This window comes from Haemorhous mexicanus, chromosome 5 (genome assembly GCF_027477595.1).
Source record: "Haemorhous mexicanus isolate bHaeMex1 chromosome 5, bHaeMex1.pri, whole genome shotgun sequence".
In the NCBI taxonomy this organism is placed as follows: domain Eukaryota; kingdom Metazoa; phylum Chordata; class Aves; order Passeriformes; family Fringillidae; genus Haemorhous; species Haemorhous mexicanus.
In genome coordinates this window covers 69,501,114-69,513,783 of record NC_082345.1, presented here as the reverse complement: position 1 = coordinate 69,513,783, position 12,670 = coordinate 69,501,114, and the positions used below count along the sequence as shown (strand labels likewise).

The window sequence follows — 12,670 nt, the reverse complement described above, 5'->3', positions numbered from 1 at the left end:
GCTCTGTGGCAGAACAAAGCAAAGCCTCTTTAGGCACCTGAGCTGCTCAGAGGACATGATCCAGACAGGATAGGGGCTATTCCTTCTGTCCAGGATAGTGCATATTCCTTGCGTCCTGAGAGAGAAGTCAGTCTTTGGTTATGCCTGTATATTATCTATGGGATCCTGCCCAAAATCAGGAGTTTCCAGCAGCTACTGCAGCAACAGTCAAGAAGGCAATGCTGAGACTTGAAAGAGAAAGAGTAAAGCCAGCAGAAGAGATTCAGAGGCATGTGAGTTCCTCATAATCCACGACAGACAGAGAGACAGATAAATTGTAAACCCTGAGTGTATATATAAAAAGATATTCATAGAGAGGTGTTCCTTGTACCAAAACTTTCCAAAGTTCAAGCCTTGCTGATTCTCAGGACTCAGCTCCCAGATAACTGCAAAAAACAATACCTAAGATAGTAGCCCAGACTGATGTGATAATTCAGCACAATTCTTCATCATTTCAGACTAAGCTAAACTGAATTATCCCATATTTGCTAGGGAGTCAGCGTGTACACAAAGACTGTTTCCATGGCTCAGATGCCACAAAGAAATTTTTTAAGTAACTTGACTGCATCTGAGCCCGCAGACCCAGAGCTGACCAATGTCTTTTGTTGCAAACAAATGTTATGGAGTGGTTTGGGGAAAGCTGGACACTTTAACCTCCAAGTATTTATTATCTGTGCTGTATGGCTACTCCTAACTCAGCCCAGCAGTTCAGACCACTCACCAGGAAAGCCAGAACAGATCTCCTTCCTACAAAGAGCCCACACTTTTCAGTTCTGTGTGTCACCTGTAACCTGCAAAATGGGCAAAAGGATTCATCACATGAGAAAAAATATCTGAATAAAATAGGTGGGCCCAAACAATTGCTTTATCCCTTGTATTCCCACAAGGCTGATGTGCAACAGGACTTTTGTGCAAATACTTTAATCTTCCTTAGACAGAAGCCATTTTTTCTTTCATGTAAATAAACTGTCTCATATTTTTTATTTTTCACAAAGTCTCTTTGGCTATTTATCTCCTTTTTGTATCTACAAGGACTCTAACTTTTCTTTGGCTTTTAAAAAGCAAACAGTTTCATTGCAATTAGAATCAGATATATGACTTCTGCTTCCAGGCAACCCACCTCCATTTTAGAACTGTAAGAAAGGACTATTCTTGCATTTAGATCTCTTCAAAGCATAGTGAGATACATAAATCTTACTTGCAGTGAAGCACACAATGAAAAGATAAACTGCTCCTCTAAAACTTGGGTATTTGTGGCTTAAATAAGATCTGTTCCCAAAAATTAATTCTGGGTACTAAAACCAGACCTGGGATTACTGAGAGAACAGCTATCAGGAGTGAAAAAAAAAAAAAAAAAAAAAAAAAAGGCAAGCAAATGTTTATTTAAACTGCTCTGACAAGTAAAACTCAATTTTCTTTGCTGCACGTGCAGTAAGGTCTTGCTGTCTGCAGGAACCTAGCTCGGAGCTCAAATAAAAACCCATGATGAGCTGCTAGTAATTCTGTTCCTCAGCCTCTCAGAAGGTTTGTTTATTGCCCCTCTAACTCCCATACACTCCTGTCTAACATCCAGCCACAGTTGCAGTGATGGGAGACAACAGCAATTCCAAAATCATATTCTCTCCCACATAGAAGATCTCATTCTACCATCAAGGAGACAAATTCTGTTCATTAATAGTATAAGCAAAAAGCACTTGGATTATGGGCTCAGCATGCATAAATCTGCTATCAGACCTGTTCTTTGAGCCATGCAGGTGGTCCCAAATGTTTGCTGGCTTTATTTCTTGGGAGATCTTAAGGTGTACCCTGTTTAAATGCTGAACCTGTTAAAGGACTCCTCCCTGCCACTGTCCACCATTCAAACATCCAATGGGCACCTTACTTCTCTTGTTCATCCTGGGAAATCCCTGGCTGTGGCACTTGGACAGCAGCTGGGGAGACCAGCCCATGGAAGGGCACGATTTTATTAGACAACAGGCAGTTCACAACTCCTAGGACATGGCAAAGCAGCATTTTCAAATCAAAAGAGCTTATTTTTGAGCCATGGGGGCTATTTAATGAAAGATTGGTATTCTCCACATTGGAAACTGACGTTTTAGCTGCAACGGCTGCAATTTTTCACACTGTAAACGAAAGAACCAAAATGCCCTGGTTGGCTTTATTACTTTAGAACTGGAAGTGGAGGCACTCCCAGCCCCACATCCTGCTAAGCACAGTCACAAAGCACTGGGACAGTGCAGGGTGAATGACCCCAGCTAACCCCATCCCTGCAATCAGCCATTTAAAGGCTTCCAACCACATTGTTAGGCTATTAATGGACTATATCCCCACAGCATGACAAACCCCTTCCTAATTGATTCGATCCTGTGGCAAAAATCACTAAAACGTCCTGTGCAATAACGCTCCCTTTTATTCACCTCTCGATCCTGTCTTTGACCTCACGGCAGAAGCCATTCCTGCCCCGTGTACTGGGCAGGGGTCCGGCCACAGCTCGAGTGCTGCGCTCAGTTCTGGGTCCCTCCGTTCAGAAGGGACTCTGAGGTGCTGGAGAGGTTCAGGGAAGGGCAATGGAGCTGGGGAAGGGTTTGGAGCATGGGTCCTGTGAGGAGCAGCTGAGGGAGCTGGGTTTGTTTATCCTGGAGAAAAGGAGGCTCTCGAGTGACCTTATCGCTCTCCACAAATCCTGACAGGAGGGTGCAGCCGGGGAGGAGTAGGGCTCTGCCCCCACAAAATCAGCGACAGGATTAGAGGACATGGCCTCAAGCTGTTCCAGGGAAGGTTTAGGCTGAACATTGGGAGGAATTTCTTCACGTAAAGGGTGATTCGACATTGAAACGGGCTGCCCGGGGAGGTAGTGGAGTCACCGTCCCTGGAGGTGACCGTAAAGGGAAGTCTGGAAGTGGCAGTCAGTGCCATTGCCTGGTTGACAAGGCGGTGCTCAGTCATAAATTGGACTCGAAGATCTCAGATGTCTTTTCCATATTCATCGACCCGCAGGAATTTTCCCCCTGAGGGGCAGTGCCCCCCACGCCACCTTGCAGCTCCACGGGGGACTTGGCTCCCGCCCCGCTGGGCCGGCGGCCCTCAGGGCTGGAGCCGGGACAGCGAGCAGGAAGCGAACGCAGCGTGCCGGGCGGCGGGAGGCGCGGGGCTGGGAAGTCCCCGCGGAGGCGGAGGCGGGGGCGGGGACGGCGGGAGAGGGCGGGCAGGCCGTCCGTCAGCTGAGCGGCCATGGGCGCGCCGTGAGGGGTGAGTGGGGACGAAGTCCCTGAGGCTAGCCCAGAGCGGGGGGTGGCGGTCGCCATGGCCGGGCTTGCCCGGTGACTCGGCGGATCCGGGGTGGGCCTGCGGGAGGGAAGGGCAAGGCGGGGAAACGCCGTTTTGCGGCACCCGGGGGCCGGTCTGGCCCAGGGACGGAGCGGCCGTGCCTGGGCAGCGGCGGGCGCAGGCGCCGCATCCTCCCCAGCACCGCAGTGGGGTATGCAGGAGAACGGGAAGAGGGGACAGGAAAGCGAAAATGAAAGTTAAAAATCAGCGGAAACGGGCTCTCGGCGTGAAAAGCGGCGCCGGGGCGCCGACAGGGCCGGGCGGGCGGCGGGGCCCGAGTGCTGTCAGGGATGGGAAGGAGTGGAGAGGCGGGAGTCTCGCTTCATCCCAGAGAAATGGGCTCCTGAAGAAGGGTTGGTTATCCCGAAAGACGTGTTGGGGATGGTGTGTTTTAGGTCCATGGGGGATTAACTCACGGATACTCTGGTGTAGCGGGGTTAGGAGGGATTGATGGTGCCTGTATGCTGTGACAAGGCATGTGGCTTGCATTTGTTAATAAAATGAGTTTGTGGTGATGCTTTCTTTATAATTGGGCAAGAAATTGAAAGTTTGCTCTTGGCAAACCTTGTAACAGCTGTTTTAGAGATGTCCAACAAGTCGAAGGGCCGTCCTGCTGAAAATGGAGAGCATTCCAAGAGTAAAATGGAAAATGGAGTGGACAGCATGGCAGCCCCAGCCCTTAACACCTACACCCCGGAAGAGATGGTGCAACAGATGAAAGAACTAATCACTGAGAATAATGAATTAAAAGGTGAATGCACAAGTGAGCTGGTCTTGAAATGCAAGAGCCCTGAGTCTCTTCTGAAGGGTTTGTTTTGTGCTATGAGTATGAATTCTGTGCTTGTCTGCCCTTGCTGGGCAGCATTTGATGTATAAACAACTCTGCAAGTGTCAATGCCAGTTTGACAATACACATCAGTAGGATATTTGGTAGCACACATCAGATTGAATTGGTGTGGTAGATTAGGGGGAGAACAGCCCAACGTAAGGGTGACTTACTTGCTCTTGAGTTTTATATATAAGCACTGTGTATTTTAGAGGGTGACATGAAAAATCTCTTCCTATGATGTGCTATTTGCTCATCAACCTCTAAAAGATTTTTTTGATTTGTATTGTAGAACTGTTTGATCCATTACAAACATTTTGCCAAAGCTGCATTAGGAGGGATGGGTACTGTACCTTCCATACTTCAAAAAGTGGTGGCTATGGCAGGGTACATCTGGGAGAAACCAGTAGCCTTCCCTGAAAATTCCTAATTATTTGAGTCCTTCGTGTGAGATACATTTACTTCTGGATCTGGAATTTAGGTGTCAGTTCTTTCTTCCTTTAAATGGTTAGAGCAAAACCTGGGGGATCTGAGAATTTTCCATGTAAAAGACAGAAGTATCTCACTGTTGACAGCAGAGCATGAAGTCACATATCTCCTGTATTGTGATTTTACACTGGTGTTTAAATTCTTCCTGAATCATCTTTGGATGTGGTCCAGGTTTTCTGTCTCATGGGAATCTAGCAGGAAAGTTGTTTGTGGAAGTATGTATGGTATTTTGCTAAAAGGTCTTATATAAGGTAATGTTTTGGGACATATTTACAGCTGCTGTAACTCATAACTTGCAGAATCATTCTCCAGACTATATTTTTTCCATAACCTGAAGGATTCATGGGCAGTTTATCAATGGAAGTTACTGGAAAGTACAAGTATAAAGGATTTTTAAGTAACCAGCTTTGAGTTACTTGTTTAAAAAAAAAATATGTCTAAAATAATTTCACTGACTCTGCCTAAAAATCTTGTAAGCATTTTGCAAGACTGATATTGTCACATACTGACTTTGTTACTTACAGAGAACTGACTTGGCTGTAAGTTGTTTGGTGTATTTTTTCAATGCTTGTAATCAAATCTTAACCAAATCTTACCAAATGTTGGGGGACAGCATTGTTGAGCATATTTGAGACATTTGATTTGATAGGATCTGTTTCCATGCAGTAATTCACCAGTCTAGGATGTTTCCCTTGCCGAGTCTCAGTAGTTTCAGAAGCTCAGTTGAGCAGTTTCGTTTGGGCTGATCATGTAAATACCACACACAGCAAGATACCAGGTATCTTTTGTGAGCAGTCCTTCTGGCTTCTTGATTTAGAAAAAAGTCAAGAAGTCAGTGAGTGTGGGCATGTGATCTCAGCAGTGGATTTAAACTGTTTATTATAGTGCTAAGGGACTATGATAAGTTTAGTTTTGGTATTTAAGGTATGCCAGACAGAGGCTCATATTTCATACCCAATTATTGCCAACCCATTAGATGCTGAAGAATGCTGAGCTCAGTGTAGTGGAAATCTGCTGTTTCATGGACAGAGTATTAATGTGATTCAATGTCTTCTCTCTGGCTACCATTTAGAGGCCATGAAGTTGCACAACCAAGCTATGAAGGACCGATATGAGGAACTTTCCACCTGGAGAGAGAAGCAGAAAGAAGAGCGAGAATTTTATGAGTTAAAGTTTAAGGAGGCAAAGCAGTGCTTGCAGGCCAAGTGCATTGAAAATGAACAGCTACAGCAGCAACTTCAGAGCTTAAAGGAAAGAGAAGAAGGAGCTGAAATGGTAAATAAGGAATTGGTTAGATTTGAATTGAAACTCTGGAGCATTCAGTTCCTTCTATGATTCTAGGTTTCATCACACTGTGAGGGGGGGTTTGGAGATTTGTTAATATCTCCATTTTTATCCTTAGCTCTAAGAAATGATCTTCACCCGGCTTACTTGATAAAGTCAGGCCTTTCAGAATGTAGTAACAGAAAATTATGGCACACCTGAGATAATTTACTTTTTTTGTTAGCATTTAGTAAACAATAACAATCAAGCATTTTTACGTAATAAATAAGAACAGGCATGTCTTGCTAATTTTTCATTTATTCTTGTATATCTTTTTGCTTTATCCTTCCCTTTACTTGTTAGATTATCTGTCCTCACAATCATTTAATTGCTTTTTGTATTGTGTTTCCAAGAGCATGTTTCCAGGGAGAAGTTGACATGTAAATAAGCAAAAAATAAATAAATTATGTGCCATCATTTTTATTATATCATTCTTCTTTTCTGAAAGCTCTTTTACTGAGGTCAAATTAGATCTGTGATTCTGCTGCTCCATTTGAGTCTGACTGAGCTTTCTCTCTGTGTCCTGCTTTTGGCTCTGTTACACATAATTTCTAATGTTGCAGGTGGTTGCACAGTAGCCAGGCAACATTTTGCAGGTGGTACTGAAGGCATCTGTGGGCAAAGCTGATCAAAACAAAACCTGCTTTGTGTCCCAAATGGTCATGTGAAAAGTTAATTAAGAAGTTCATGCAGAGCCAAACTGATGAGTTCTGGTGTCTGCTACTTCCAAGACCCATGTGGATTCTCTGTTGTCTGATGAAAGATGAGTGTATTAACCTTTTCCTCAACAGAGTCATTAGTAGACTCTCCTTTCCTCCTGACTGTTTGATGGAACTCTGTAAGAAATGTTTCAGCATGTAAATCAAAGTTGGCCAAAAGGTCAGAAGATGCAAGGGGGAAGAAAGTAATGTTTAAATAGTGTGATTGTGTAAGTATTACTTAAATGGTTTTTACAGATTGAAAGCTGTGTTTCAGGATTTCAGGATTAAATTGTTCAGAATTTCATAAATCTGGGATTTTTTTTAAGGGGAAGCAGGGGATTTATAATCTTTCTATCTGTTGTAGAGCTTCTTGTAATTTGAATGCCTGAAGTATGCTGTTGCCAGAGTTTTCCAGCCTGCTTGAGAAATCTAAAATCTCTTTCATTCCCTGGAACTGACTCTAAATGCATCCTCTTACAGTATAAGCACAAAATCAGAGAGGCAGCAGCAGGTCAGAAGGGCAGAGTGGTATTGAGGGATGGGAGACACTGTCAACACAGAGATAATTTGGAGATTTGGCATAATCATGTCTTAGAATGTAATTCAGACTTCAGGAATTGTTCAGAAGTTGCATTGATGGTATGTGGTGTACTAAAGGCATTATCAGGAGGTGGAAGCTCAGATTACAAAATAAGGAAGAAACAAACTCACAGAGGAAAGTTTCATAATGGCTAGCAGCATTTAAAGGGGAGGGAATAATGAGTCTTGCTGGTTATGCAGAGGCTTAAGAGAGGGTTTTGAGTAACCTACAGAAAGGAAGAAGGCAAAGGAGATGATTGTGATTGGAAGGAGGGAAGTTTGGGGAGAATCTCTGAGGAACAGAGAATTTGCGGAAGGGATCTAGGACTTTGTATGAAAGTCAAGGAATTGGGAAGATTTATACATGGAAATGGGGTACAAGGAAGCTAGGAGGTGGGGAAAGGCTAAGAATGGGGTGTGTGGGAAAGTTCTCTGCCCACTGGTCTTTTCTTCTTTGGCTCTTGGTTAGATTTGGGAGAAGAGGAATAGGGATATGGGTGAAAAAGTGCAATAATTCTGGAGGTTGGCTGACACTGTGTGTGGTAGCAAAAGGCATAGATTCAGGCAAAAATGTACATCCTAATTATGTGTGCATTCAGAGAAACAGTCCCATATTTTCCAGCAGTGGGATGCCCAGTGTTTGATTTACTTGGTTTCACAGTTTAGACTTCTTGCTGTTGAGCGAACCAGAACATACTTTAAGGGGTCTGTCCTTTGGGGTTTTCAGGCAAGCCTGAACAGAAGAGAAGGGTTGACACTGTTATGCTCAGGCTGTGTGCTCCTTGGCTGCTGTTCCCTGTTGGTTGGCTAATGCAGGGTGTGTTTATCCCAGGAGGGCTGCGTGGCTCCTGAGAAGGAAGTGAGGCAGCTGAAGTCCCAGGTGCAGCGGCTCCAGGCTGAGAAGGCAGATCTGCTCGCCATCATTTCAGAGCTGCAGGTCAAGTTGAACATCTCAGCAGAGGATTCCTTTGTGGAGATTGGGATGAATGTAAGTAAAGGGAACAACAGGAGCACAGTAACCTGCAACCTGGTGCTAGGCTAAATAATTCTGGCATTCTTTGATTCTTTCTGTCATTGCTAGATTACCTACTGTAGAGCACTTGTGTCTTAAAGGACTTGGAATTAGTTTTTGTCCTTCCACTCTAAAGCTCTAAGTAAATTAATTTCATAGATAGCCTCTGTTGCACTAGGTTAAGTCTCGTCTTAGTTGAAATTTCTGGGAACATCAGTACTATCTTTTGTTAAGGGGCAACACCTGTGCATCAATGGGGTATTTTCTTTTGAAAATGGGGCTTACTTCCTACTGACAGATAAATAGAGATGCAGGCAAACAAAACTTAAGTTCTAAACTATAGAGAGTATTCTCTAGAGGCAAAATAATGTACTTTTTTTTGCTGCTCTTGTATCTGGAAAATCTTCACAGGCAAACTGAAATGTGATAATGCAGGCCTCTGCTACCCCTCTATTCCCCATATCCTCCCTCTGGAAAGTAGATGTGCAACAAAAAATTTAAAAAATGTAATTAAAATTTGTTTGGAGTTGTCAGAGAAAACGTAGGGGTGCCTTCTCCTTTTTATTTGCTAGAAGGATTCTCCTTTGGGCTACAAAGTGTGGTTTGTAGGAGTGGGGAGTTTGTCAAGGAGTGGGGTTTGTAGTGGGAAAGAAGAGTGGTTTTTTTAGGAGGCTGGACAGTGATCCCTAGGCTTATATTGAAAGTCACCTGCAGTGCCATTGTCTTGCTGTGTGCCCAGTCATCTTCAAGGGGAGGAGTGGCTGTGGAAGTTGCTGATGAATGGAGAAGGGCAAATCTCATTGTTGTTCCTATTCTCTAATCAAGTGGAAAAGATACAGGGAAAGGCATGTGAAGTATTTAAATTAAGAATTTCCAAACATGAAGATTATCTGTGGGAGTTTTTTTATTTATTTGTATTGCCATAACAGCAATTCTCCCTGTTTTTCTTCATTCCTTAACTCAAATAAATAAAGTCCTGCTGTTCTGCTTAGATAAAATACTGAGCTAATAGTGGTTTTTTCTCTCCTAGGAAGGGGAAATTAATAGAACTGCAAAGGAACATCAAGAGAATAGTGGTGAAATGCCCAGTGATATTGCTGTCTACATGTATGTAGGTTCTTGTGTGATATGTGTGATTCAGACTTCTGCCTTGGGTTTTGTTTTCAATGTAAGGGAATTTCTTTCTATGAGGAATGCACTAGAAAATCCTCTTTTTCTTTGGCTTTGCACCCCTCCATTACAGTAGCTCTACCTCCTACCATGCAGTAAGACCCTCAGCTCTCTGGCGTTTTTCCTTCCAATTTTTACTAGCTGACAAGATGGAGTGCATATTCTGGCAATTGGCCAGGCATTTATGGACATTCTGACTTGCCAACTCTTCAGGCTTTTAAGGGAGGCCAAACAGAAAAGACAAAGAGGCTGCAGGGACTTCTTCCCTCCTAATAATTGGAGACCATCTAATAGAGTATCTGTCCTCTACCCAATTATACTGGTGTTGGTAAGAGTCAGAGGTCTTGTAGTCTTTAAGATCTGACCTTGTTGGAGTGTGGTTGGTATGAAGTGTATCATGATGGGGTAGACACACAGTGCAATACAGTCTTCACTTTTCAGGTTATTGGGTTTAAGGTAGCAGCATTCTGTTCAGGTTACTTCTCAAATTTTGATCTTTACATCAGCTCCAGGACACAAGGGACTTTCTTGCCCCTGGCTGAACCTTTACTCCTCGTGGACACAGACATCTGATACTGTTCAGCTTTCCATTTTGGATACTGCCCAGTTTAGCAGCTAGATGGTTTTGGCTGAACTGTTATTTACTTTGTGCCTTTGCTTTTGAAAGGGAGGGATACAGAAAATGCTAAGGACATAGCAGGCCAGAAAGCTGTGCTCCATGTTGTCACTCCTATGTCACTGCAAGGGAGAGCAGTGCTTCAGTGTAATATCAGAGAAACTAGTCCCTCAGCATGCAGATAAGAAGTTGAAGGAGGAAAAAGGGAAAAAAAAAAAAAAAAAGGGTGTTACAGTTGTGGACAAAACTGAAAGAGTTGCTGACCACAGACCGAGCTGCAAGTATTAAGCTTGTTCATGGCTTGTGAGAGCACTGATTATGAGAAGACATTCCTTGTGAACTTGCTTACCTTTGGAGGAGAATCTGGGCCATATCTACAAGAACAGGGGGCATACGTACCTCTTAAAATATTTCCACTGTCACCACGTGTCTTTGTCCAGTGCTGAAACTTTAGACGGGTGCTGTTAACAGGTTCAATGAAATGTGATCCACTCAGGATGGATTTATTTCTGTAAGGGTAGAACTGCACTAAAAATCCCCTGATAAAAGTTATTTACTTAAAATATCCTGGCTGAACACTGTCTTTTGGGTATTGAATTTTGCTCACCAGAGGTTTCTAGCTCTCAGAAGCACACAGAAGACTCTGTTTTGCTTTCTTTTCTGAACTACAAAAGCAGAATTTTTAACACATGCTGTTTTACAGCTGAGACTCTGAAATATACAGTCTAACTTGCCTGTCATCCATACAGTTTGGGGATTCTGACTTTCTGTCTAGATGGCCATAAAAATGGATATAATGGAACACAATATTTTATTACTTATCCTATTTTTTTTAGCTTTGTATTTGTTCTGGTTCAATTTGCAGTAGCAAAATACAATTTTGAAAAGAGCTATAGAATGTGAGGAGGGTAAAGTGTTAAAGAGATTTTTTTCTGAACAAGAAAGTGATTTCTGATCACCATTTTTAGTGGGATATGCTTTCTTTTCCATAAAGGAGCAAGGCAGAGATAAGAAATGTTCTGTGCTTTATTGCGAGAAAGTCGTTTGTAGGAATGGACAGCAGCACTTTGCAGAAAGGGCTGCAAAATAGGTCAGAATAAGTGCACTGGGTTTTGTATTGCCATGACTGCTTTTGCTTCCCTTGCTTAAGTGCTAAATTGTTCCCTCAGCTGGAAGGGGATTGCCTGTGCCCTTCATTTGCACTCACAGGGGCTGTGGCTATTGGTCTTGGTTCTTGGCAATTGGGAATGAACCCTTTGCTCAGAGCACTGGTTTCCAGCACTGTGTGAATTGGTGGCCTCTCAGACTGGATTCCAGCATTAGGGTTAAGGGAGTGTGCTGCTAAAGGGGTGGCTGTTGTTATTTACATCTGGTTTGGTTTGAAGCAGGAGCAAATCTGCAGATGAATCGAAGAATTTGGAGTCTGAGGAGCTAACTGTGAGCCAGCTGCTCTGCAGCCTTAGAAATGAAACTCAGAAGAGGGAAAAACTTGAGGAGGAGCTGCAGGATCACAGAGAGAGGTATGAAGTAGGTGCACTGTAACATTTGGAGCTGTTTTCTTTCAGGGCTGCTGCAGTTACCAAGCCTCCGAATGATCAGCAACAAGCTGAAATATCAGTGTGATCTGTGGAATTTCCTGAGCACTCAGTTGTAATAACATTTTGTGGTTTTCTGTATAGGGATAAACCACAGTTCTCTTTCAAGGGATTTTATTTTCATTTTCTTAAGTGCCACAGATCAAGACGCATTACCAATTTCCTCTTGGGTTTGAACTATCCTTGGGTTATTCAGAAAGACAGGATGACTAGTTGAGGCTGTTCTCTCCATTCACTCCTCCATAGTTATTTGGCTTTGGATGAATCATCTCTGTGTGCGGCCTTAACCAAATCACCATGTCTAAAACAGGATTATAGTCCTCTTCGTGATACTGGCAGGCTACATTTAGCAGTGTGTGAGCTTGCAAAAGCTCCTTAGAAATGTCTAAAATAAGTTTAATTCCAAACTTTCCTAAGAGAGAGTTTTCACAGTGAGACCTGTATGAAGGTCTGTCTTAGCTCAGTTCTGTGGGTGTAAATCAGCACAACTGTTCAGGAGTGGCCAATTCCCCAAGCAGTTCCAGATCCCCACTTCAGAGAAACAGAGTAAGACATTATCTACTATGAAAGGTTGGTGTCACAGTAATTGCTTCTATGTGGTCTTCCTAGAAGAGGTAATGAGCCATAACCAAACAATTCTTAGAAACCTCAGCCCCTGAAAATACCACAGGAAAACAGAGACAATATTAATCACTGGATTCAGTGAACAGAATGATCTGTTTCCAAAGAGTTGGCAGTTTTGGACTGTACCAAAGATCAGTCCCTTTGGACTGGATGTCATGGCCTTCATCACACCTGCAGACTTACACATCCATTTTAATGAAATGTACACAGTGTCCTGTGTTCTTAAAGAACTCCCATGATTGTGCAGGTCTTCCTGTATGTCTGTGCTTTCCATTCTGCTTTGTAATTTTTTTTTATGGCTTTGATGTTACAAAGAGAGTCATCACTTGCATGAAATCCTTGTATAATCACATTAAGCATAAGCCAAAT

The 12,670-nt window shown here is 43.1% G+C and overlaps 1 protein-coding gene across 2 annotated transcripts in view; it reads left to right on the top strand.

The window, feature by feature from the left end:
* Positions 1–3,207: 3,207 nt before the first annotated feature.
* OPTN (optineurin) overlaps positions 3,208–12,670 on the top strand; it is a 16,477-nt gene continuing 7,014 nt past the window's right edge. Inside the window, exons 1-6 of one of the 2 annotated variants that reach the window (XM_059847494.1) lie at positions 3,208–3,288; positions 3,941–4,117; positions 5,754–5,956; positions 8,117–8,272; positions 9,327–9,403; positions 11,471–11,602. In XM_059847494.1, coding sequence (XP_059703477.1) covers positions 3,952–4,117; positions 5,754–5,956; positions 8,117–8,272; positions 9,327–9,403; positions 11,471–11,602 — 734 coding nt within the window. In that variant the 5' untranslated portion in view covers positions 3,208–3,288; positions 3,941–3,951. Of the gene's footprint in view, positions 3,289–3,940; positions 4,118–5,753; positions 5,957–8,116; positions 8,273–9,326; positions 9,404–11,467; positions 11,603–12,670 lie in introns of both variants that reach the window. The other variant, XM_059847493.1, reaches the window with a different exon arrangement.